The following is a 25294-nucleotide window of genomic DNA, read 5'->3' on the forward strand; positions in this document are numbered from 1 at the left end:
GCATATGAGAGCATGAGGGTGGGAATGGATGTTTGTGTCTGTGTGTCTAGTACGCAGTAAGAGTTATTGTCACTAACTGTAAAAAGTCAGCACAAGGAAAATAAACTCCACCTAGTGTTACATCCTGTTTGTTTGCTTCCATCTGTATACATGTCCAGATTCACTGTTATGTTTCTATTCTTACATTGCTGTGTGATCACTGTTCCCTCTGCTGACTGATGTGACCTTTTGTATCTCACACTGATACTTGTCATATTTGTATCTGCGCCTAAAAGATAAAAAGTTTTCCATGCTAAAACACAGCTCCACCTCCTGCAGTTCTCCCTCTGAACCACTAGATGTCTCTGTTATCTAAATGAAGACGTGCAGCACAGCAACCACAGCAGCGCTCAGATCACACGTGTCCTGTTATTATGTATAAAAGCATGAAACAGGTGAGACAGGTGGGATCAATATTAATGTTGTGGAAATATATGAAAAAGCAACAGAAGAGTGTAAACATTTCCTGTTTCTAGAAAGATCTTTCAGCTCACAGCTGCTCACAGACTGTATTTACAAGTGACAAACTGCAACTCTACAGTACATCTACAGTATATATCAAATATATTCTGTATTCAAATCTATTGAGTGATGTTTGAAAGTCTTTCCAGGTGAGTTTGATCCAGGAGGGTCTGAAGCCAGAGTCAGACAGAGACTGTGCAGAGACTGTAGAAGGACAGAGCAGCAGCAGAGCAGTCCAGATACACTGATGATCCTCTGTCAGATCCAGAGGGACACACAGGGATGATGCTGGACTCTACATTGTGTCTGACAGTGGAGCTGTTCTCAGAGCAGTTCACTCTGCAGCACTGACAGTCATCTGCACTTCTTCTCATTCCTCTGTCAGTCACTGCTGGATGAAGCTCTCCTCTCCACCTCCCAGTAACATGGCCCAGTCAGAGCGTCTCTACACACAAGCTGCTGCTGCTTCAACCTCTCTGGATCATCAGGACACAGCTCCTCCTCTCTCAGCACACACACCGTCCTGTTTACCATCATGGCCTCCACCTGCAGAGAGAAGAAGGAAGAGCAGAGGAGATAAACGAGTGTTTCCAGAGGCTCTTCATCAGCTGTCAGTCAGTGATGCAGCACATCCAGTATAAAGAGCAGCAGGGACTTCAGTGCTGGGACTGTACTAGGACTCATTGTTGCTTCACTTTTTCTAATCTTTGGATTTTTATTGAAGTTGATGAAAATGTTTTTCCCTCCTAGTTTGAGTTTGGACTTTCATTCATTAGAAGAACCTTGGTGTGTCCACTCTGAGCTCTGTAGGAACCCCAACAACAAGCCCAACAATCCAGATGGACGGTTCCAGCTGTTAACTGGAGGAATTCCATCCAAACATCTGCTCTCACTAAATTCTTCCTCACCTACAGACTGTGTTCTTCACTGCTTTAAACTTGGAAATGAATGCAGTCATTGGTCTGCGTGCTGCTTTGTTCAGAGAGCTGATTGGCTGTTGACAGTGTTTGATCAGAGCGTGTCAGCCGTTACTATGGTGACCATAAAGGTCAGAAACAGGAAGTGTTTGTGTCCAATCCTGAAGCCTGTCACCATTCTCCTCTCACAGCTTCACTGAGAAGCTGCAGCTTTACAGGAAACACTGGATCTTTGTTTCATACTGACTGTGTTTAGTACAATACTGCTGACAGCACCACCCACTCACTCCATCACTCTACTTACAGCAGAGTCTCCAGTCTGTAGTCTGGACTCTGCTGAAGATCAGACAGCTGCTTCACATCTGGATCCTTCAGGTTGTTTCCCCACAGGTTCAGCTGTCTCAGATGGGAGGGGTTGGACTTCAGTGCTGCTGCCAGATAATCACAGCTGATCTCTGACAAACCACAGCTCTCCAATCTGTATAAAGAATGAAAGATGTAAGTTTATTAGACAAAGTGTGAGCTTGAAATCATTCAGTGTTTCATCATCTGTTCAGAGCTGAAGAAGGTTCAGAATGTAGAAGTTTAGAAAATGGAAACTCCAAACAGCTGAAGCCAACAGGAAGCAGCTTCAAACAGGAAACTGTGCAGAGTTTCAGACTATATGTCCTGATGCAGCCAGTTGGATTTTGGAGATTTGAATCTCTGTTCTGTGACTAAGTCCTTGAATCATTTCTTCCAGTTGGTCCAACAAGACAGACTAAGTGTTGGACATGTGTTGTGGCTCCATTAGGGGAGCTTCTAAATGTGATGTGATGGCCCCTCTGGGTCTGTCAGGTCACAGCACTGAAGAGAGCTCAAACTGGGCACACAGTTGTTCCAGTCTGGACCAAAGACTCTATACTGGGACTGAGGGACTGCTTTGACTGCACCCACTGGGACGTTTTAACGGCTCATGTTCTCACGTAGATCATCGATTTCTACTTACATTTCTTTCTGGGAAAAATGGGGATTGCTTTGGAAACAGGAAGTATTTTCCCCAATAAGCAGCCCTGGATTAGTAAATCACTCCAACATGTTCTCAGGCAGAAGAAGCTGTCTTGTTATGAGGGAGAGAAGAAAAAGATTGAGGCACAGAAACTTGTTGAAAGAGAGATAAAGCAGCTAAAATCAGGTGTAAAAGTAAAGCAGAGGATGAGCTGAATAAAGGACACTCAAGGCTGGCTTGGAAAGGAATGAAGTCCATGGTGGGGATGCAGGACAAGGAGCAAAGATGAATGTGATGCTGAATCAGCAGAAGACTTGGACTCATTTGATTCCAGCTTTGATATCATTGATTTCAATGAAGAGCTTTGTGATTGTAGCAAAGGGCTGGTAGCTCTGAGAGTCCCACTGATGAGGTGTTTGTGTGGAAATCTCTTAGTGGGACCAAAGAGAGAAAAAGCCCTGGTCCTGATGCTGTGGGAGGGAAATGATTGAAGTGTGCTGTGAGGAACTGACTGGGAGATTTTCACACATTTTCCAGTCCTCCTTGGAACAACAGGAAGTTCCCAGCATATGGAAACAAAGGTTAAGTGTCCTATGGCACTCAGTGATGATGGTGCTGTGGCCCCACCACCTCCACCTCTTTGTAAAGGAACTAACTGTAATCTGAAGCTTCAAATGGAACTAAGACTTCCTCCACTAGGTGGCAGTGTCTGATGAGAAAGTGTTAGTGGAGCTGGCCTGGAGTCAGAAACAGGAAGATGCAGGATTTGGGCTGAAATGGGGAAAAGTGGTTCGCACTAGTGCCTTAAAGCAAGAAGGTTGTAGGTTGAAGCTTGTTGGCCTTTCTGTGGAGGTTGGATGTTCTCCCACAGTCCAATGAAATGCTGCTTAGGTTCATTGGTGCTTCTAAATTGGCTGTAGGTGTGGATGTGAGAGAGTGCTTCTCTGTCTCTCTCTGTTGGCCCTGTGATGGACTGCTCACCTGTGCAGGTGGACCACGCCTCTTGCCCTATGACAGCTAGGGCACAGGCTGCAGCCCTGTGAGCCTAAGCTGAATAAACAGTTAGCAAAAATGATCCATAGATGGCCTGAAATCCCCCAGTTAGCAGTTTGGTAGATAGCTATGACATGCTAATCCCATCCAGCAGCTGTATTCTACCTGTAAGCTGATCCCTGCTGAGCCAAAGCACTTTTTCATATACAAATTACAACCTTTAATAGAAACCTATTGGTCAGCATCTTATTAGCCTGCTGTTAGCTTCATTCCACAGAAAACTGAGAGAAACTAACAGAGTTGATAAAGAATAAAGAGAAATGTGCTGATTTAAAGCCTTTGAAGTGCTTCAGATGATCTCTGTCCACTTCTGTCCACTCATTCATTCATGTAAGCTTTCTAATGCAGCTTTGATCTTCACAGTCTGCTTCATGAAACTCATTCTAACCCTGAATGTCAGAGTGTTCCTCCTTCTCTTTCCCATCATTCATGCTGGCAGTGGAGGAGATTTGGATGTTGGACTGTGTTTTGGATGATGTGTGTATGTTTGTGTTGGACTGCTGTCTGTAAAGCAAACGCACATTTTGCTTTGGATTTCAGTGTCAGACAGACTTTAAGTAAAGATATGAAGATATGAAGCAATGTCCAAGCATGGCGCAGTTTAAAAAGCGGTTTAAGGATATGGTTTTTACAGGGTACAGGGAAAAGGTAGAGATTTGATAGGGTGTTCTTGTCTAATATTTTCATGTGTGTGCGCATGCACGGGTTTGTTGGTATGGGTATATATGTATGTGTATATGTATGTATGTATGTATGTATGTATGTATATATATATATGTGTATGTGTATGTATATATATATATATATATGTATATATATATATATATATATATATATGTGTATGTGTGTGTATGTATGTGTATATATATATATATATTAAATATATATAAAATTGTAGGTTGTGTATCCTTCAGGTGTTAATGGGGTTATTGAAAATGTGTATATGTGCGTATGTGTGTATATACGTAGGTATGGATAGATAGAAACATATATGTGTATATATTAAAAAAAAAAAAAAAAAAAAAAAAAAATTACACATAACATATAATGTAATTACAAGGAGGTATTTCTGTAGTCTATTGATACTAGATAGTGGAAAAGGGGTGGGATTAAATAAGCTTATGCTTCTTCCTGCTCCTTTTTGAACATGGACGTTATTTGGAGTTGTGGTTGCTCGTTTTCCTTTTGTTTGCTTTGTTCATTTGTCTCTTTTAATTCTATTTTTTTTTTATACTTTTTCAACATGTTCAAAATAAAGATTCAATCAATCAATCAAAGGTGGAATGAAGACTTGGAGAGTTTCACAGTGAATTATCCAGTGGAGGATTTTTCTTCTTCTTTGAAGGTTTGAAATGTGAACATTGTTCTGCTGCAGTCAATGGACTAAACCAGAGAAGAAGAAAACAGACTTTACCATGAAGATCCTCAGTGTGGATCAGTATAATATCAGCCTGATGTCTGCAGTTTAGTGTCAGCACAACTTTCACATCATATTCATCTCAGCACAACTAAAACATGCTGACTGACCCCAGAGTTTCAAGTCCACATCCTGGACTCTCCAGGAAACCACACAGATGCTTCACTCCTGAATCCTGCAGCTTGTTGTTGTAGCTCAGGTCCAGCTGTCTCAGATGGGAGGGGTTGGACTTCAGTGCTGCTGCCAGATAATCACAGCTGATCTCTGACAAACCACAGTCCCTCAATCTGTATAAAGAATGAAAGATGTAAGTTTATTAGACAAAGTGTGAGCTTGAAATCATTCAGTGTTTCATCATCTGTTCAGAGCTGAAGAAGGTTCAGAATGTAGAAGTTTAGAAAATGGAAACTCCAAACAGCTGAAGCCAACAGGAAGCAGCTTCAAACAAACACAACAAGAGAAAAAACTCTGAATGTTTCACATTAAAGTCGTACATTTATCATAAAAACAGGACAAAGACTTGAAAAAGTCGTGTTTTTCCTTCCAGGAACCACAAGGCTTCACTTTTAAAGGTGAAGTGTGAAAGAAATGGACATATTTGAAGTCCAACACCTTTTTCCAGTCACATTATTAAAGCAGACAAACTACAAGCTCATTTTCATTCCAACAAGTCATCTTCTGACCTGGACTAACAACACTGGTCTCTATGTGCAGCTGGCTGTGAGACCAGTGCTCAGGGAGCGTCTACAAAGTGCAACACTGAAAGAACATCACACACTCATTTGCTTCCAGCACTTTCACACAAACATCTACTGTCATTATTGTCACCAAACTCTGTGGATCCTTTATTGCAAATTCAAATGGGATCAAATGGTCAGACAAAAGAGGGTTATGAGGAAATATGATGAAATGTTGTGTATTAGCAGCAAGTTATTGAATCATTTTCCTCAGAAACCAAACAAAATGATTGACAAACATGTTTTTACAAACTCAGTGTTGGACTTGGATCAGCAGGATAAGCTGATGTTTAAAGGCATTTGAGTCTCGCTGTATGAGAGTCCAGTTATTACTCAATATTTATGGATGATGTTCTTTCAGTGTTGCACTTTGTAGACGCTCCCTGAGCCTCACAGCCAGCTGCACATGGACCAGCTGACATTACCCAGCATTAGAGGCGGGTGTAAAAAAATGGATTTTCCTATTTAAATGGTTTTAATTTGAATAAAGCGATGTTGATTCATTCAATCCTGAATCGATTTTTAATATAAATGTATTTTGCCAGAATCTCAGGTTAAAGCTCCCAAAAGTATTTCAACAACAACCAAACAGACAAAACAGTAAATGAGAGCAGCTAAACACACAAAGATGGAAACACAGAGCGTGGATCGTTCACTCGACGGCACGTACACGGACACGCCGTCGGGGCTGAAAGTGGACAGCTCACAGATCCTGAAGCTGCAGGTTTCATCTGTCTCCAACCAAAACTGACTGAACCAGCAGCAGAAGAAGATCCAAAGTACGCTTTACGTTTGATGAACATCGTCATGAATTCTCTCTGACTTTGACCTTTACTTCCTGCACAGCTCTCTCTCTCTCTCAGTGTACTTCAAGAACAGTTTACCTTCAAAAATCTGTTTCCTGCATTATTCACTGCTTATTACGCACCAGTCTGCTGTTGTGTTCACTGCTGTCGGCCTCCCAAAACAAAGCCTCATTTCTGCTGTTCAATACTGAAGAAATGTAAACCTTTTAAAATGATGACAGATTACAAACTCTCAGCTGTGTCTGTAATCAAACCTCTGTAACTTTGCTTCACTTCAGCAGCATCAGCTCATGTTCACATGTTGATTCATGGTTTGCTTCAGTTTTTGATGGACTGCAGAATATTTTGAAGGTTATCTGCTATAAAAAGCCAGAACAGGAAAATCTGCTTCATGTGTTTCTGTTTGATCCTCAGTGACTTTGACACAAAGGCCTCTGCTGTGATGATCACACCTCTGATCAAGTCTCACAGTGTCAGCTTTGTTTTTATACATATGGATATGTGCTGATAAATGATCAGAATTATAATATTTCCCACTGTCTGCTGTGTGCCGTGACCTTTGACCTGCTAAAGACAGTCAGCTGTGGATTATTCATTGTTGTGTCTGATACTTAGAACTGTGAGGAAGAACACTACACAGTTAATCAGGGTCCCCTCTCTCTGAATCAGGAAAGGTGGGCAGGCCGCGTGTGGGCCGCGGGCCATACGTTGAGTCTCACTGTTTGAAATGTGAACATTGTTCTGCTGCAGTCAATGGACTAAACCAGAGAAGAAGAAAACAGACTTTACCATGAAGATCCTCAGTGTGGATCAGTATAATATCAGCCTGATGTCTGCAGTTTAGTGTCAGCACAACTTTCACATCATATTCATCTCAGCACAACTAAAACATGCTGACTGACCTCAGAGTTTCAAGTCCACATCCTGGACTCTCCAGGAAACCACACAGATGCTTCACTCCTGAATCCTGCAGCTTGTTGTTGGTCGAAGACCAGGAGTCATTACTCAGGTCCAGCTCTCTCAGATGGGAGGGGTTGGACTTCAGTGCTGCTGCCAGATAATCACAGCTGATCTCTGACAAACCACAGCCCCTCAATCTGTATAAAGAATGAAAGATGTAAGTTTATTAGACAAAGTGTGAGCTTGAAATCATTCAGTGTTTCATCATCTGTTCAGAGCTGAAGAAGGTTCAGAATGTAGAAGTTTAGAAAATGGAAACTCCAAACAGCTGAAGCCAACAGGAAGCAGCTTCAAACAAACACAACAAGAGAAAAAACTCTGAATGTTTCACATTAAAGTCGTACATTTATCATAAAAACAGGACAAAGACTTGAAAAAGTCGTGTTTTTCCTTCCAGGAACCACAAGGCTTCACTTTTAAAGGTGAAGTGTGAAAGAAATGGACATATTTGAAGTCCAACACCTTTTTCCAGTCATATTATTAAAGCAGACAAACTACAAGCTCATTTTCATTCCAACAAGTCATCTTCTGACCTGGACTAACAACACTGGTCTCTATGTGCAGCTGGCTGTGAGACCAGTGCTCAGGGAGCGTCTACAAAGTGCAACACTGAAAGAACATCACACACTAGCTGTGTCCCAAAACGTCGGCTGCATCCTTCGGAGGACCCGGTATTCGCGGTCTACGTGGGCCGGGTCCTTCAAAGACCGAAAAGGCTGGAAGTGCGAGGCTGTGAAATGGGACGGTCGAGCCTTCAGATTTGCGTCACCGCTGTGTTGGTGGAGTTTAATAAACTCGGCCGTCTGCTCCTTGCTATCTAAAATATAACAGGACACTGGCGTAAATTCTCGACCGTCTCACACTTCTGTTTAATCAGTTTCCTGTTTAACGTTTATTCAGCTGTGTGAAAATCCTGGAGGAACTTTGATCTCAGCCAAACCGATTTACTCCGGAACAAATAAAACACAGAAAAAAGGCAAACAATTACATTTTTAAGTTATCCGAGTGACTTATATATCATGTTTAACCTGAGTAGCGAAAGAGCAGGGGTCTGAAAACGATGAAGCCGGGCGTCCGCTGCTCTCGCCGGCTGGAGTGACCATTGAACCCCCCGGCTTGCTAGCGAGCGGGTGGGGAACAGACGTCTCCGAAAACGTCTGCACACTTTTGCAAATATGCGATGTCTTGATAAACCAAGCAGATATTTGAAGTTTACACAGCTACTTTCTCGCCTGAAAATATGTTAAAAGTTTATTTTGTGACCCAGAAAGATTAATAAGAGTAATTTGAAAACTTAGTAGCTGCCGCCATTGTTGGCAGCTGAAATTTGGCTGGGCCGCGCTATGAATTCTGGGATATGGTGGGCCACGAAGGACACACCCGACGAATCCTTCAAATTCGGGGAAATGAAGGACGCATTTGTCGGGCACATTTGAAGGAGTCGACAAATACGGACAGCCTTCATCGCCTGGCTGTGATGTAATCGGCCTTCAAATGCAGCCTCTGGAGGATGCAGCCGACGTTTTGGGACACAGCTACTAATTTGCTTCCATCATCCAACCTGAAGAGGAAACAGAGACGCCTCCCCCTCAAAGTAAAAGCTGCTCCTTTTGGACACAGTATCAAAGAAAGTCTACAGTATAACATAGAAAAGACAGAACAAAGTTTTGGTTGTTTTTAAATTGTGCAGAAATGAAACTACACTAAGCTCAATTATGTGACAGACATTTCATCCCATGTCAGTTTGGCCTCATCCTGGGCCGGATTATCCAGCACACACTCTGACCACAGGTCCATGTTGAGCAGGATGAGCTGCTGGCTAATCTGGAGGCTGTAGCAGCAGCTCACAGTCACAGTGGGTTTCCACTCATGAAAAAGCTCTGGCTGCTTCATTTCTCATGTCATATCAGAGACTTTAAAGCTTCACTGAAGCTGTACTGTGATGCTTCCATATTCCAGTGAGGCCTCCATAATGATTTCAGCTGTTCTGTACACACACTGTGTGCCCTGTATGGCTCAAAGTCTCTGCAGCCTGTTTTTATCTGCTATCATCAGATCTTCATCATCCTCATTCACATCCCTCACACACTCTACAGCCTCATCAGCACTGACTTCATCTTCACTGACTGATGGAGCACAACATGAACCTGTGGAGGCTGAAACACTGTCCTGTCAAACATCTCCCCGTCACCACTCCACTTCTGTCAGCCTTTAAATGAACCCTGCTCAAGTCTGTCACTTCTGTTTGGAGCCAAAAGAGGTTAAAGATTACGCCACTGCATTCTTGTCTAGAAAATATTAAAAGTGTATTTGGTGACACACAAAAAGGGTAAAGTTTAAGTATAGTTTGGGTCCACACATGTCCAAACCCTGGTGTGTAGGCCTACTTAGTATTGAGAAAAGCCCACTAAAAGAACGCCCACAGACCAAAGCAATGGTTTTGACTTGATCAGCATTAACCCCGCCCCCTGACTTTGATGGGTGAAGCTGACAAATAAAATGTATTTATGAACAGCGATGCAGGGCCAGGAGTAGCAACGTGAATTAAATAAATACATCATTAAATAATCCATTAAATGTGTCAGTAAAATAATTAAAATAGAAAACAAACCATTAATTGATTAAATATGTAATTAACTAATTTGAATTGTACATAAACAAATAATGAAATATTTTAAATGAAATTAACCGATAATTAATTATCAATATATGTTTTTAATTAATTACTAAAATAAATGATTCATTAGTGATATATTTATTTAATAAACCATAAAATTATTGCTAGTTTACTCAAAAATAAATTTAAGACATCAATATTAAAGGTTAAATTATGATAATGAATACATGCAACTATAACTGATGACGTAAGAATTTGGATTTTTTTAAGCTAAAGCGAAGGTGCTGACTCACTTGGCATGTTACTCTCAAATCCTCCCTAATAACAAGAACATAATTACACTTTAGCCACAAGAGGGCAGCAGCATTAATACAAGTCACATGTATATAAAGGTACAGTGATTATATTACAGTGATTTTGACAAAAACAAAACAGAAGTTGATGGCAGTGTGTTTTTCCATAACATACCAACCAAATTAAATAATAAAAACTTTATAACTTACAGAACTTTTTTAGAGGCTTTGACCACTGGCAGCAGCCTCAGAAGAGCCTCCTCTGAAGCAAAGTATTTCTGCAGGTCAAACACATCCAGATCTTTTTCTGATGACAGTAAGATGAAGACCAGAGCTGACCACTGAGCAGGAGACAGTTTATCTGTGGAGAGACGTCCTGAACTCAGGGACTGTTGGATCTCCTCCACTAGAGAACGATCATTCAGTTCATTCAGACAGTGAAACAGATTGATGCTTTTCTCTGCAGACAGATTCTCACTGAGCTTCTCCTTGATGTACTGAACTGCTTCTTGATTGGTCTTTGAGCTACTTCCTGTTTGTGTCATCAGGCCTTGCAAACGAGTTTGATTAGTCTTCAGACCCAAGAGAAAACGAAGGAACAAGTCCAGGTGTCCATTGGGGCTCTGTAAGGCCTTGTCCACAGCACACTGGTAGAAGTATTTCTTTGAAGATTTTCTTGTTTGAAACACCTTCCAAGTTGTTTGTTGCTCTTCCAACAGATTGAGTCCAGAGTTGATGAAGGTCAGGTGGACATGAAGAGCAGCCAGAAACTCCTGAACACTGAGATGAACAAAGCAGAACACCTTGTCCTGGTACAGTTGGTTCTCCTCTTTAAAGATCTGTGTGAACACTCCTGAGTACACTGAGGCTGCTCTGATATCGATGCCACACTCTGTCAGGTCTGGTTCATAGAAGATCAGGTTTCCTTTCTGCAGCTGATCAAAAGCCAGTTTTCCCAGTGACTCAATCATCTTCCTGCTCTCTGGACTCCAGTGTGGATCTGTCTCAGCTCCTCCATCATATTTGATACTCTTGACTTTGGCCTGAACCACCAGGAAGTGGATGTACATCTCAGTCAGGGTGTTGGGCAGCTCTCCTCCCTCTCTGGTTTCCAGCACATCCTCCAGAACTGTAGCAGTGATCCAGCAGAAGACTGGGATGTGACACATGATGTGGAGGCTTCGAGCTTTCTTGATGTGGGAGATGATCCTGCTGGCCTGCTCCTCATCTCTGAATCTCTTCCTGAAGTACTCCTCCTTCTGTGGGTCAGTGAACCCTCTGACCTCTGTCACCATGTCGACACACTGAGGAGGGATCTGATTGGCTGCTGCAGGTCGTGTTGTTATCCAAAGGCGAGCAGAAGGGAACAGGTTCCCTCTGATGAGGTTTGTCAGCAGCTCATCCAATGAGGTGGACTTTCTGGTTTCTGTCAGGATTTTAGTTTTCTTGAAGTCCAAATTAAGTCGACACTCATCCAGACCATCAAGTATGAACACAACCTGGAAGTCTTCAAGCCTGCACATTCCTGATTCGTTAGTTTGATTAAAGAAGTGATGAACAAGTTCCACCAAGCTGAACTTTTCCTCTTTCAGCACATTCAGCTCTCTGAAAGTGAATGGAAATATGAACTGGATGTCCTGGTTGGCTTTGTCTTCAGCCCAGTCCAGGCTGTATTTCTGTGTTAAGACTGTTTTCCCAATGCCAGCCACTCCCTTTGTCAGCACTGTTCTGATTGGTTCGTCTCTTCCAGGTGAGGCTTTAAAGATGTCTTCTTGTCTGATTGTTGTTTCTGGTCTGTCTGGTTTCCTGGATGCTGTTTCAATCTGTCTGACCTCATGTTCATCATTGACCTCTGCAGTCCCTCCCTCTGTGATGTAGAGCTCTGTGTAGATCTGATTCAGGAGGGTTGGGCTTCCTGCTTTAGCGATGCCCTCAAACACACACTGGAACTTCTTCTTCAGTTGGGCTTTAAGTTCACGTTTACAGAGTGGAGCGAATATTTCTGAAGGTAAGAAATTCAGAAACAAATATTATATAATAAATATCATAGCCTTTCAGTACCCTGAAAGGATGAATGTCTATTGGTCCATTTCTTGAGCTATTAGGAAAGATCAATATTCAGTCTTTAGAGAAATTCTCTTACGGCTCTGCAGATGGTCAGCCATCTCATGCTGCTTAAGTCTCCTCAAGAAGTGGAGTGTGATCTTCAGAAATGCTTCTCTGCAGCTCTTTCTTTCATCTTCATCCTCACCTTCAAACATCTCCTCATCCTCCATCTGGCTCTTTAAAGTTTCTGGGTGATCTGGACTCAGAAGCTTCTGGATCTTCTTCAGCTCGTTCTTCACAAACATGGTGATGTTGTCCTCCAGCCGCTGGAAAAGAAGACTATATGAATTACCCAGTGGTAAATGGACTGGTTCTTATATAGCTCTCTTTGATACTCTGTGCACACAAAGCATTTTATACAACATGCCTCATTCAACCAAGCACATTGTTCTATGCTTAAATACTTTCTTTCACACTCTGATGGATGCATCAGAGGGCAGCTTGGGTTTAGTACGTTACCCAGTATATTTGCCAGCCAGGGTTTGATTCACAAACCTTCTGACTAGTAGCTGACCTGCTCACCTCCTGAGCTACAGTCACCCCAATCTGACTGAAATCATGGAGCCCAAACTCTGATGTATGTTGGACACACTGACAATCCTCTGGTCCACAAAGTGCAGCATAGAGATGACTGAAAAGAACAAATGTAAACGTAGTACTACAAACCATAACCACAGAGTCCAGGTGTGTTTGATGCTGCTGTGCAGACTGACCAGTGGAAACCTCTGCTCTCTGCTGGTCCACTCTGTGGAGGAGTAATGAATAATTAGCTCATGTTATGTCTGCCCACACACAGACACTGTCACGGCCCGCTGTAGCAGACCGTGTGGAGAGTGTGTGGAGGACTCAGGTGCAGACACAAGTGAGGATACGGAAGTGAACTTAAACAAAAGCGAGCCTTTTATTGTGGCTGATGAACACAAAAGAAACAAACAAGAATGAGGGCAGCACAAGAGCAGTAACTAAACAGAAACCTAAACTGGGAACAAACTATGGTAAGGCTATCCGGTTGTTCAGTCTGACGTCACTAGCCGTGTCTGGGCCTAAACTCCGCTGCAGGTCCATATATCAAACGATCACTATGGCATTACTGAGAGTTGAAAAACTGTCTAAAGTCTTTCATCTTTAATAAAATGATCAGCGTTCTGCTCTACCAGGTGTAACAATTGAGTTCAAAATCCAGGCATCCATGAAATCGGAATTTATGACATTTAACGGAGTTAGAAGTTAGCAGGAAGTTAGCTCGCTAGCTTCTATCTAAATACAATATAGCATGTCCTGACTGCGGGGTTTTGGAAACAAATTAAAACGTGCAGCTCTGTTATCACTTCCAACATAAATGAAGACAGAAAACTAAACAGCAGTGACGTTTGTAGGGTTACTGAAGTTGGGCTAGCTGGTATATAATGATGTGCTACGTGATCGCTAGCGACACAGCTATGTTAGCATAATATAAACAAGCTAACTTTTTTTCCACTCGATAAAAGTTACCGTGAGTGTTCTTGGTGGTCAGGAACAAATGTAATCGCATGGCAGGATGCTGTAAAAGGACCAGACTTCAGCCAGGAGAGCAACTGAGATAATCCATCCACAATACGAGGTTAGTCATTCATATACTGCTGCATGGGCTGGGCTGTAGTTTCATCCTAAGGTTTTAAAAACTGAGCTTAAATAAATGATTAGCGGTAATAAAAGCCGAGGGAGGTCAACAGTGATCACTGACTGTTTTAGGAGCTTTTTGAGATCAAATAGAAGAAAATACAAAACATTAAACATGTTAACAACACAAAAGCCATATTAAACGCAGACTACTTTAGACCCGGAAGTAGGATTCGTCGCGTCATCACTGAACAACCGGATGGCTTGGAACAGGCTTGGGCATGGAAACACGGAGGGTGGGAACACAGACGACGCAACACAGACTACCGTAATTGTCGGGCTATAAGCCGCTACTTTTTGCACAAGCTTTGAACCCTGCGGCTTTTAGTCAGGTGAGGCTTTTCTATGGATTGTCCATGAGCGGATTTGTTTTGTTTGTTCCACTGTTGTACGGCACTACGTTGCCTGGCAGAAAGATCGGGGTTCAAGAGTGGTATGTTGGTCACATGTCCATCCGCCAGGCGACGTAGTGCCGTACGAAGTAGCGGGAAAAACAAACTTCAAAGTAGCGCTACGCGTTCAGCTGGAGGCCTGGATGATGAGCGATGATAAACTTGCAAAAAGCAAATTATGCCCAACTCCACCATTGGAATCTGACAGCGTGGAAAAGTGTGAAAACATCCACGATCACTAACGGATTTCGAAGGGCTGGACTGCTGCATGATGGAGGACACCGCCACGGCCCTTCTGAGGGTGTTCGACTCTGACACTGACAACGAGGATTTGTTTGGTTTTGAAAGTGACAACGAAGGGAAGGAAGGAGAGAAGCTGAGAGTGTATGGAGTGGATGACGAAGCCACCCTGAGCCTGTTCTTTTCCGACACTGGAGGAGAGGACTTTGGTGGTTTTAGTGCGCAGGAAGATGGTGGTGAATGACTGACTTTTCTTCTTGTTGAAGCCGTGTCACTGCACCTGAGCCTAAAAGGTAGTCTGAATCTATTTTTCTGGTGTGCTGTAGGTTATTGTTATGTACTACATTTGTTACTCATTTATGAAGCACAGTACATGTTTTGTACTTGTAATTACCGCTACTTGTACATATACCTAAAAAGTTATGCAAATTTGTACCCATAACTTGTTTTTCAAAATATTAATTAAAGGCGTGTGTCTCCAAACAGCCATCTCTTTCCTGACAATTCCCTTTGTGCATATTCTCTTACATATGATAAGTCAACATTGAAACACCTGCGGCTAATATTCAGGTGCGCTTTGTAGTCCGGGAAATATGGTACATTAAACACAGAGACTAAATACACATGAGGGATGATCAGGGGAAGTGGCCACACATGGGAGCAGAGATGGGCAGTAACGCGTTACTTGTAACGCGTTACTGTAATCTGATTACTTTTTTCAAGTAACGAGTAAAGTAAGGGATTACTATTGCAAAATCGGTAATTAGATTACCGTTACTTTCCCGTAGGAACGCTGCGTTACTGCGTTACTAAAACCGTGATTTTTTTTGCGAGAATGTCTCATGACAGTGACGTAAGCAAGTGCGACGTTGGTGACAGCAGCTGTGTGCAGATCAACAATGGATAATATATCGAGTGCGGGAGAGAGTATGAGCGTGCAGCGTTTAAAGTGTGGAAGTACTGACCTTACTTTGAGTTTGATTCCATAAAAAGTGACAAAAACATTAGCGTCCATCGTGCGTGGGAAGAAAACTTCTTTTTACAGCGAAAAAAACCCCTAAACTTCCGAGCAAGCACCGAGTAGCTACGACGTGATGGGAAACTCACAGAGACACTCGCGCGGATTCTTCAACTGACCGCAGCACACCTGCACCAGGGTAACCCTCCGCCTACCCCACTCCTGCTTTACAGGTGAAAATAGAGCAAAAGGACCGCTGAGTCTTTGACTTTATTTATTTTCTGCTGTGTTTTACTTGCATCTGTTTGAAAGAGTGAGTGAAAACACAAAAAATATTTTATTTTATGTGCTGGAATGTGTAGAAAATAGGTTTAAATGTTAAACTAATTTATTCAAGTCAGAGAATGTTGCATATAATTAAATGTTTTGCTTGATGCATAAAGTTAAAAGATTAAAACTAATTAAACAAGTTTTAAAAAGAGACTTTTCCATTTGATTACATTTTGTATGATGGATTATGTAGAAAAAGTAGAATTGGGCTGAAAGATCTATCACTTTATCACCTCTTCAGGTTGTAAATCGTGTTTTTAAAAAGTAACTAAGTAACTAAGTAACTAAGTAATTAATTACTTTTGAAAATAAGTAATCAGTAAAGTAACGGGATTACTTTTTTGGGGGAGTAATCAGTAATTAGTTACTGATTACTTTTTTCAAGTAACTTGACCAACACTGCATGGGAGCACAGCTGACACACATGAACCTAACGACAGGACAGGAGAGGTGACACTAAATACACTGACATTGAATACAGACTTTCAAAGTAAAACAGGAAACATGGAGATTAGACATGACATGAACTAAACATAACCACGCAGACATGACGCATGAACCAGGGAGACTTAGTACAGGGGGAGACAACAAGACTAAACAGCAATGTAGAAATTAACTAGGTGAACTAAGCTAAGGCACAAATAAATACAAAAGATACATAAACTCAAACACTGGGTCGCTCGACCCAGGACCATGACAGACACAAGCTAAAGGTCCATGAAGTGATGTTTGGATGGGTTCAGTCAATCAGATGACTGTCATGGTGAAGCTTTGCTAGTCCTGCTGATCCCACTGAGAATTAACAACTCAGTTTCCAGATGTCTGTAGTTTTCTGCTCAGTTTCTTTAGTCCCAACAGCTCTTACCATCTCCTGCATAAAGCTTTCCCTCCATGCTCAGATGCCCTGGAACAAGGTGCTCTCTTTATATGCTCACAACCACTAGCACTTTATATAGCCTCTGTAGAAATTATCCACACCCTCACTTATCTTAACTGCACTACTGTATAGCTCTGTGTAAATAATCATTCTGTACATACGATAATTTTTAACCCTACAACTGTTTACAACTTGCATAGTTCCCATTTCTGTATAGCTGTATATCTCAGATTCCTGTAAAGTTATTTCATATTCTGTATAGTTTTTCATACTTATATCCTGTTCATATCCTGTTCATAGCTTGTACTCACTACAGCCTGTACATAACTATAGTTATAGAATATTCACAACATACTTCATAACATGTACATTATAACATAATAGACCCATTTCTGTAATATACTTACATATCTACATTATTGCTAATATATACTGTAATATATCTATATCACTAAAGCACTTCTGGATGGATGCAAACTGCATTTCGTTGCCCTGTACCTGTGCATGTGTAATGACAATAAAGTTGAATTCTAATTCTATTCTTATATCAGTGACTGGTTTAAAGTGCCAACTTGCAGTGCTCGCCAAACTTTGTGTCAGCAAAAGTAGTTCTAATGTTTATTACATTTATTACATTTTTTACATTTTTACACACACAAATCAATGAACGCAAAAACATAAACTTTTCAGATATTTTGTTTTACAATGTTACAAAACTCAGTTCACAACTACACACTCTGATTTACAAGTACAAAATATTTATGACCACAGTTTGAGCCGATGTATGTCCCGAGTCTGTGGACTCAGTAGTTTTGTTTTGATTGTTCTTGTCTTTTGTTACAATTTCATTCTGATTAAGATTTTCTAGTTCTGAGGTTTTGGTTTCTGTGTTCCCTCTGTACTGTGTTAGTATTGTGTCTCTGTGTTCACTTCCTGTTTTATTTTGACAGTGCCATGTCCTATGTTAGTGTGTCTACTTTTGCCTCCCCTTGTCTGGTTATGTCCAATGAATCCTGCTGTGTCTCCCTTTTCTCATTCCCTGATGGCTCTTTTGTGTATATGAGCCCTTTGTTTTCTCCTGCTTGTTGCTGGTTCGTCTGTGTTGTCTCCCCGTGTCTCCGTTTAAGGTTTCAGGTTAGTTTTTTTGTTTTTTCAGTAGAGGTAATCTTAGCTTCTGCACAGGCCATCTCCACTGCACTTCACCGTTTCAATAAAGCTCACTCACTTCACAGCAGTGTCGGCATCTTGGGTCCTTTATTAAATTCAACATGGCTCGCCCCGCTAGCCGTGACATAAGATGTGAAAACAATATCCAAAAAACATGAGGGACAAACAGGGAATAGTTTTAAGGTGCAGGGCCAACAAACTGAGTCTAGCCATGAACTCAGAGTTGATTGAATTAGCATTTTGAATTGGCTGATCTGAGTTACTTCAATCAAGTCTATGTTCACTTTGAGTTAAGACTATACGTGATTAATGTAAAAGAAAAAAGCCATCATCAGCAACTGATTCTGATTTAGCAGGTTTACAAATCTAAACGGTACCCATCCCTAGCTGGCTGTAGTTAAACCTTTACTTAAAAAGCATCCCTAGACCCAGCTGTCTTAGCTAATTATAGGCCGATCTCCAACCTGACAATCCTTGAAAGAGTAGTTGGGGGGAGACAATCAGAGGGGCAGTGTGATGATCTTAGGTTACAAACTACTGCAGTCAAGTCATTAAGGGAGACGGGATCAAACTGCTCTAAGACAGCTGAGCACACAGGAGAAAGACTCGGATCTGAGGCAGCAGTCGGCGAGACAAGAGCCCTAATAGATAGAAGCTTGTTGTTAAAAATGCTAAAAAAATCATCACAAATACTTGTATACAAGCATTAAGCGCTCGCTTTTTAAGCGCTGAGGCACACGGCTTATCTACCGAGCGGCGCATAGTTAGAGTGAACAACCAGTGTTGGTCAAGTTACTTGAAAAAAGTAATCAGTAACTAATTACTGATTACTCCCCCAAAAAGTAATCCCGTTACTTTACTGATTACTCATTTTCAAAAGTAATTAATTACTTAGTTACTTAGTTACATTTTAAAAACACGATTTACAACCTGAAGAGGTGATAAAGTGATAGATCTTTCAGCCCAATTCTACTTTTTCTGCATAATCCATCATACAAAATGTAATCAAATGGAAAAGTCTATTTTTTTAACTTGTTTTATTAGTTTTAATCTTTTAACTTTATGCATCAAGCAAAAATTTAATTATATGCAACATTCTCTGACTTGAATAAATTAGTTTAACATTTAAACCTATTTTCTACACATTCCAGCACATAAAAGAAAATATTTGTTGTGTTTACACTCACTCTTTCAAATAGATGCAAGTAAAACACAGCAGAACATAAATAAAGTCAAAGACTCAGCGGTCCCTTTGCTCTATTTTCACCTGTAAAGCAGGAGTGGGGTAGGCGGAGGTTTACCCTGGTGCAGGTGTGCCGCGGTCAGTTGAAGAATCCGCGAGTTTCTCTGTGACTTTCCCATTACGTCGTAGCGCACTCAGTGCTTGCTTGGAAGTTTAGGGGTTTTTTTCGCTGTAAAAAGAAGTTTTCTTCCCACGCACAACGGACACTAATGTTTTTGTCACTTTTTATGGAATCAAACTCAAAGTAAGGTCAGTACTTCCACGCTTTAAACGCTGAACGCTCATACTCTCTCCTGCACTCGATATATGATCCACTGTTGATCTGCACACAGCTGTTGTCACTAACGGCGCACTCGCTTACGTCACTGTCGTGAGACATTCTCGCAAAAAATCACGGTTTTAGTAACGCAGTAACGCAGCGTTCCTATGGGAAAGTAACGGTAATCTAATTACCGTTTTTGCAATAGTAATCCCTTACTTTACTCGTTACTTGAAAAAAGTAATCAGATTACAGTAACGCGTAACGCGTTACTGCCCATCTCTGTGAACAACACAGGAAGATGATCGGAGATGCACAACTCAGATATTTCAGTGACGCACACATCCAGCCCGTGGGAAAGCTCCAAGTCTAGTGTGTGACCTTTTTCATGAGTGGGACCAGTAACCCACTGGGTCAAGTTAAAAGAGTCAATAATATTTAAAAAGTCCTTGACCAGAAGTTTAGAGTCACAGCAGACATGGATGTTAAAATCACCAAGGCAGCATCATCAGAAGACATAGCACACCCAGCTCTATCTGTCCATGAAGCCAGATAACACACACCAATGAGTTAAACTGCAGGAATGTCTTAAAGACACAAAGACCTGGATGGCCGCTAACTTTCTGCTTCTTAATTCAGATCAAACTGAGGTTATTGTACTCGGCCCTGAAAAGCTTAGAAATATGGTCTCTAACCAGATTCTTACTCTGGATGGCATTACCTTGGCCTCCAGTAACGCTGTGAGGAACCTTGGAGTCATTTTTGACCAGGACATGTCCTTCAACGCACATATTAAACAAATATGTAAGACTGCGTTCTTCCATTTGTGCAACATCTCTAAAGTTAGAAATATCCTGTCTCAGAGTGATGCTGAAAAACTAGTTCATGCATTTATTACTTCCAGGCTGGACTAGTGTAATTCATTATTATCAGGATGTCCTAAAAACTCCCTGAAAAGCCTTCAGCTGATCCAAAATGCTGCAGCAAGAGTCCTGACAGGGACTAGAAAGAGAGAGCAGATTTCTCCTTTATTCCCTTCATTGGCTTCCTGTTAAATCCAGAATTCAAAATCCTGCTCCTCACATACAAGGTCTTAAATAATCAGGCCCCATCTTATCTTAATGACCTTGTAGTACCATATCACCCTATTAGAGCACTTCGCTCTCGCTCTGCAGGCCTACTTGTTGTTCCTAGAGTATTTAAAAGTAGAATGGGAGGGAGAGCCTTCAGTTTTCAGGCCCCTCTTCTGTGGAACCAGCTTCCAGTTTGGATTCAGGAGACAGACACTATCTCTACTTTCAAGATTAGGCTTCAAACTTTCTTCTTACTTAACGATTAAGTCCCTGTATTCCACCGTTATATGGAAATCAGCCATTATAACTTGTGTCAAATCTACTTGTACCTCACAGTTTTCTAAGCACACAGAGAGCAGTAAACCTCAGAGCAGCAGCACATCAGACTGTGCAAAAAATCTAGAAGAGAAAATATTTCGACCCATTTCTAAATGATTCTTGTGACCATGCTGCACCACAACACCTGATCTCTGGTTTCCTCACCTCTTCAATCCCACTTTAATACTTGACTAAACTCATTTTCCTGTTTAGGTGTTGAGGCAAAGCCGCCCATCTACAATGCAGGCAACAGCAAACGGAGCTATTTTTGATTCCCTTTGAGTTTTTTCTACTTTTGTGCTACAAAATGTTCAAGCTGATTAAATTCATTAGAATAAAAGTTCAGATAATTTTCTCATATTAATGTTGGAGGTAGAAATTCAGGGAACTTTGCACAAAAACTGGCAAAAATTTTCTTCAAAGATGGAGTTTTTACTTTAATACTGTGAGTACATTTCAGAGCCTGTACTCTTTTACCTTTACTTGAGTAAAGAAGCTGAATCAGTATTTCAGCTTTAAGAGGGTATTTTAACACAAACATCAGTCCTTCTACTTAAGTATGTTTGCCTCTTTGTTTACACCTAAATTAACTTTACTGTTAACGAGTTTTCATGTTTCTGTAATCCACCAGTGTGCTCATGCTTTTTTAATTGAAAACATATTTTTAATGATCAAATATAATTATGTTTGTTATTTGTGGATTTTAAATGTCCTTGACAGAGACAGATGATGATCATTATCCTGCACTGTGGTCTCAGGTTTGGTCGAGCTAGCACAAAGAATGGCTATGTTGAACTTCCTCCTGGGATCTACACTAAGAAGTGAGTCCAACATTAGCAGGGTCTCTTTCCTTTATCTGATTCACTTTAGCATTCACAGTCACGTGAAGCTTGTTATTAACTCGATAAGTCAACCCAGGGTTTCAGCTGAGCGCTCACATGAAACACATGGTGTTGGCAGCATCTGATCAATCATATTCATGGAGACGTGTATCAGCAACAGAGCAGCTGAGTTTGCAGAAGGAAGTCAAACTAAACCACAGGAACAATATGAGGAGATTACACACATAATAAAATACTAGCAGTAACACAGCTGCTGCAGACAAATCAGTCGTGTGATCGTGTGTGAGAGGAGAAGGACTGTAAAGGAGTTTGGTGTTAAAAGCTCTGTATGAATGTGGGAGACTTTGAAGGGCTTTAAAAAGGCCAATATAAAATAAAAGGCAGCAAAATTGCTGAGTGTGAAAGTCACCAGACTTATCAGACCTCTGTGATTAAGACCTGTAAGAACACCTATTTGTACTTGTTGACATTATATCAAACACACACGTATATTAAGCCTTTGTTTGAACTCTGGTTGAATTTGTTACTTACAGACTGTGAAACATCACAGAGGCTGCAGCTGCAGATCTTTTATTCACCTGGAAATTTACTTTAAATGTTAGATGGAAAATGTATTGCTCAGTTTCACGAAAGTAAGAACAATAATCCATAAACCTTCATAAAGACAAACATCTCCCAGAACATTGAGCTGCTGAAGTGTCACTGAAGGGAAAAACTATTTGTCCTCCTCCATCCAGCAACACCTGAAACACCTGAGTGGAAGCTCCTCCCTACACTGTGTTTGAAGCAAAGCACAAAGGAGACACCTGCTGGAGCAGCTGGAGTCCTACAGACACTCAGCCTCTTCACTACACAAACACCTCCTACAACATCCACTCTTTCCACTCTGACTGCTGTGTTTGTGGAAACACTCCAACACACACCGCTTCACATACCAACATAGAAATGTGTGTGAAAAAGAGCTGAGCTGATATTAAACATGAGGATTTATTCAAAAATACAGAGTCAGGAACAACATCTAGACACACATTACCTCTCAGCAGCAGAAGAACAGCCTTTAAAGTTTGCACCAAAATCCTTCGACATGTTGCTCTTTAAAGAAACACAGCTGGGTTCAGGTCCAGGAGATTCTGGCCTCTTATTGATCCTAAAAGAAAAACAATAAATGTCACAGCTTCATGAGACAGGAAGGAAAAACTGGAAATATTAAATTAAAGACATGATGAACAATCTCATAAAAATAATGTACTTACTCTTTGTCACATAACAGTCTTTTGTTAAATTTTACAACAACATCCTTCGACATGTTGCTCTTTAAGGAAACACAGCTGGGTTCAGGTCCAGGCTCTGGATTAGTTTCAGGGTTATGTCCAGCTGAGCCTGGTACGCCCCACAGCTCTGGGCTTTAAAACAACACACACAGAGGTATGAGTGTGAATAATGATGGAGCAGTGATGTGAGTGCTGAGCTGTGACATGGAGAAGAGTCATGGACAGTTAGAGATGGTCATCTCACCTCTGAGCTTTGGTCTGGCTCTCATGTTCCCCACACAGAGTGCTTTTAGAGGGAGGGACTCCCTCCTCTCTGTCCTCACACTGATCCATGCTGCTCAGTTCACATCAGCTCACACACACTTTCTACCTTCACCTGCAGAGGAAACACAAATCATTCATGTGCACATCAACTGAGAGCTGCAGAGGTCGTGTCTGATGTGTTGGACTAACATCCATCTGAGACGCAGCTTTCATCAGTTCACTACAAAAAGTGTCACAGAGCCCAGTTCAGCCTCCAAATCCTCCATTACTGTAGTCCTACAAAGCAGCAGGTCAAACATGGCTGCAGAGAGCAGCTTTATGTCAGTAACCATGTCCAGGACCGAGCTGACTGCTTACAGAGTTCATACTCTAACTGCTAGCTGCTCTGCTAGCTAAGCTAACTCAGTAACAGTGACTCTGACAGCAGTTACTGTGGAACAGCGGCCGAGCTCAGGACACATTCAGTGTGTTTAGTCTGAGTCCTGGACTCTGATTCAATGGATTCAATCCAGCTCAGAGTTTCATGTGTTCATCAGAATAAAATACATGTACTAATATAACAGAAGTAATGCTCTGAATGCAGGACTGTAATGGAGGATAAATACGGTTTTTACAGCCTGAAAGAAACATTCAGTTCATATATTTGTAGACAGTGAAGCAGTTTTTAATACTGCAGCTGTTTCCTTCACCTGTGTGTGTGTGAGCCACACCTTCATGTGCTGCTGTAGAAATATGTGGTCTGACTGCTCAGACTGAGTCTAGGAGGAAAGTTCACACGCTGGAGAAAGTTTTGTTCCTAACTTTGTCAGAGTTCGGCTCCAAAGACGAAGAAGACGGAGCTCACAGTCTGTAGATGGTCCTCAGTGTGTGTGTGAAGCCAAGAGAGCACACAGGAGTGTGTTTATGTCAGCAAATCAGTGTGTGTGAAGAGTCTGAGGGAGTGTGTGAATGAGACTCAACACTGAAACCAACAGTCCAAGAAAAGCGTCTGGACTTCTTTAAGTTTAACTTAAAGAAGTCCAGACGCTTTTCTTTTTGTCTCCATAATGTCTCCATAATGCTGCAATGTTATCTGCCCCAGAAACACTGTGCAGAAGCTCTGATGGTGACACAGAAAAGTCACAGTGGAGATACTTCTGTCCACCTTTGATTAGACTCATTATAAAAAGGAAAACAAAGTTTGAACACAGTCATGTTTCCAGTTCACTGACTTACATTTATTCCATGGACACTCACTCTAACCTGAAGCACAGCTACAACCCAACATTGTTGAGGCCTCATCTCCTCCTTTCCTGACTGTAGAGGTTAAATATGCAACAACCAACAAATAAAAGAATTTGGTTCATTTCAAAGAAATTCACACGGTGACCAAGTAAAGTAACCGTAGTAAAGGAGACAACATCCCGTTGATGGTGGGATTATTTGAAAGATTTGCTTTAGTCACGTCACCAAATGCAGTTGAACCACCCGTGGATCCATGTTTGACCATTCTACCACTCTGAGCTCTGCTTTTGAATCATTTTATTATTATCATCATTCATTTATTCATTCTTTGGAGGGGGGCTATTTCCTAATGCCGCCCTAATAAGCTGATGTTCAAGGGGAAATATAACAGAAACTCTTTCAGTGTTATTCATTAATAAATTAACAGATAAACTGTGAAGAAGAAAAAACTGAGATTTAAAGGAGAGAGTGAGAAACTTGATCATCCATCCTCATAATACATGTTTATCAGTATCTGCTGTGACCATACTGCAGTAATAACTACAAGTCTACATTTCTGTGACTGTTGATCAATCACAGCACGAATCTGAGCTCATCTCTGCACACAGAGCAGCTTCAGCTCTGGGATAAACTGCTCGCGTCACGTCCTTCTCAGCTCACAGACACTCATCCTGATATTTTCCTTTAACATTTGATGGTATCTGGAATAGTTGGCAGTAATAAGGATGATTTTCTGTAAAATAATATTGATATGAGCCGTGAATTATTCGTAGATGAGCGTT

The 25294-nt window shown here is 41.3% G+C and overlaps 2 protein-coding genes across 3 annotated transcripts in view; both read right to left on the bottom strand.

Moving 5' to 3' along the window:
* LOC146634600 (protein NLRC3-like) overlaps window positions 1-25294 on the bottom strand; it is a 720577-nt gene that overhangs the window by 195794 nt on the left and 499489 nt on the right. For both annotated transcript variants that reach the window (XM_085377952.1, XM_085377961.1), the window contains one exon: window positions 7322-7516. In XM_085377952.1, coding sequence (XP_085234078.1) covers window positions 7322-7516 — 195 coding nt within the window. The remainder of the gene's footprint in view (window positions 1-7321; window positions 7517-25294) is intronic.
* Window positions 10496-25294, bottom strand: part of LOC146634607 (protein NLRC3-like) — a 73573-nt gene continuing 58774 nt past the window's right edge. Inside the window, exons 5-7 of the mRNA XM_085378055.1 lie at window positions 13062-13140; window positions 12433-12661; window positions 10496-12291 (exon numbers count right to left, since the gene is read on the bottom strand). Of these exons, the coding sequence (XP_085234181.1) occupies window positions 10496-12291; window positions 12433-12661; window positions 13062-13140 (2104 nt within the window). The remainder of the gene's footprint in view (window positions 12292-12432; window positions 12662-13061; window positions 13141-25294) is intronic.

The sequence above is a fragment of the Diplotaxodon limnothrissa genome, linkage group LG3 (assembly GCF_057381915.1).
Source record: "Diplotaxodon limnothrissa isolate DT_005_m linkage group LG3, D_limnothrissa_male_GT1.1, whole genome shotgun sequence".
Lineage (NCBI taxonomy): Eukaryota > Metazoa > Chordata > Actinopteri > Cichliformes > Cichlidae > Diplotaxodon > Diplotaxodon limnothrissa.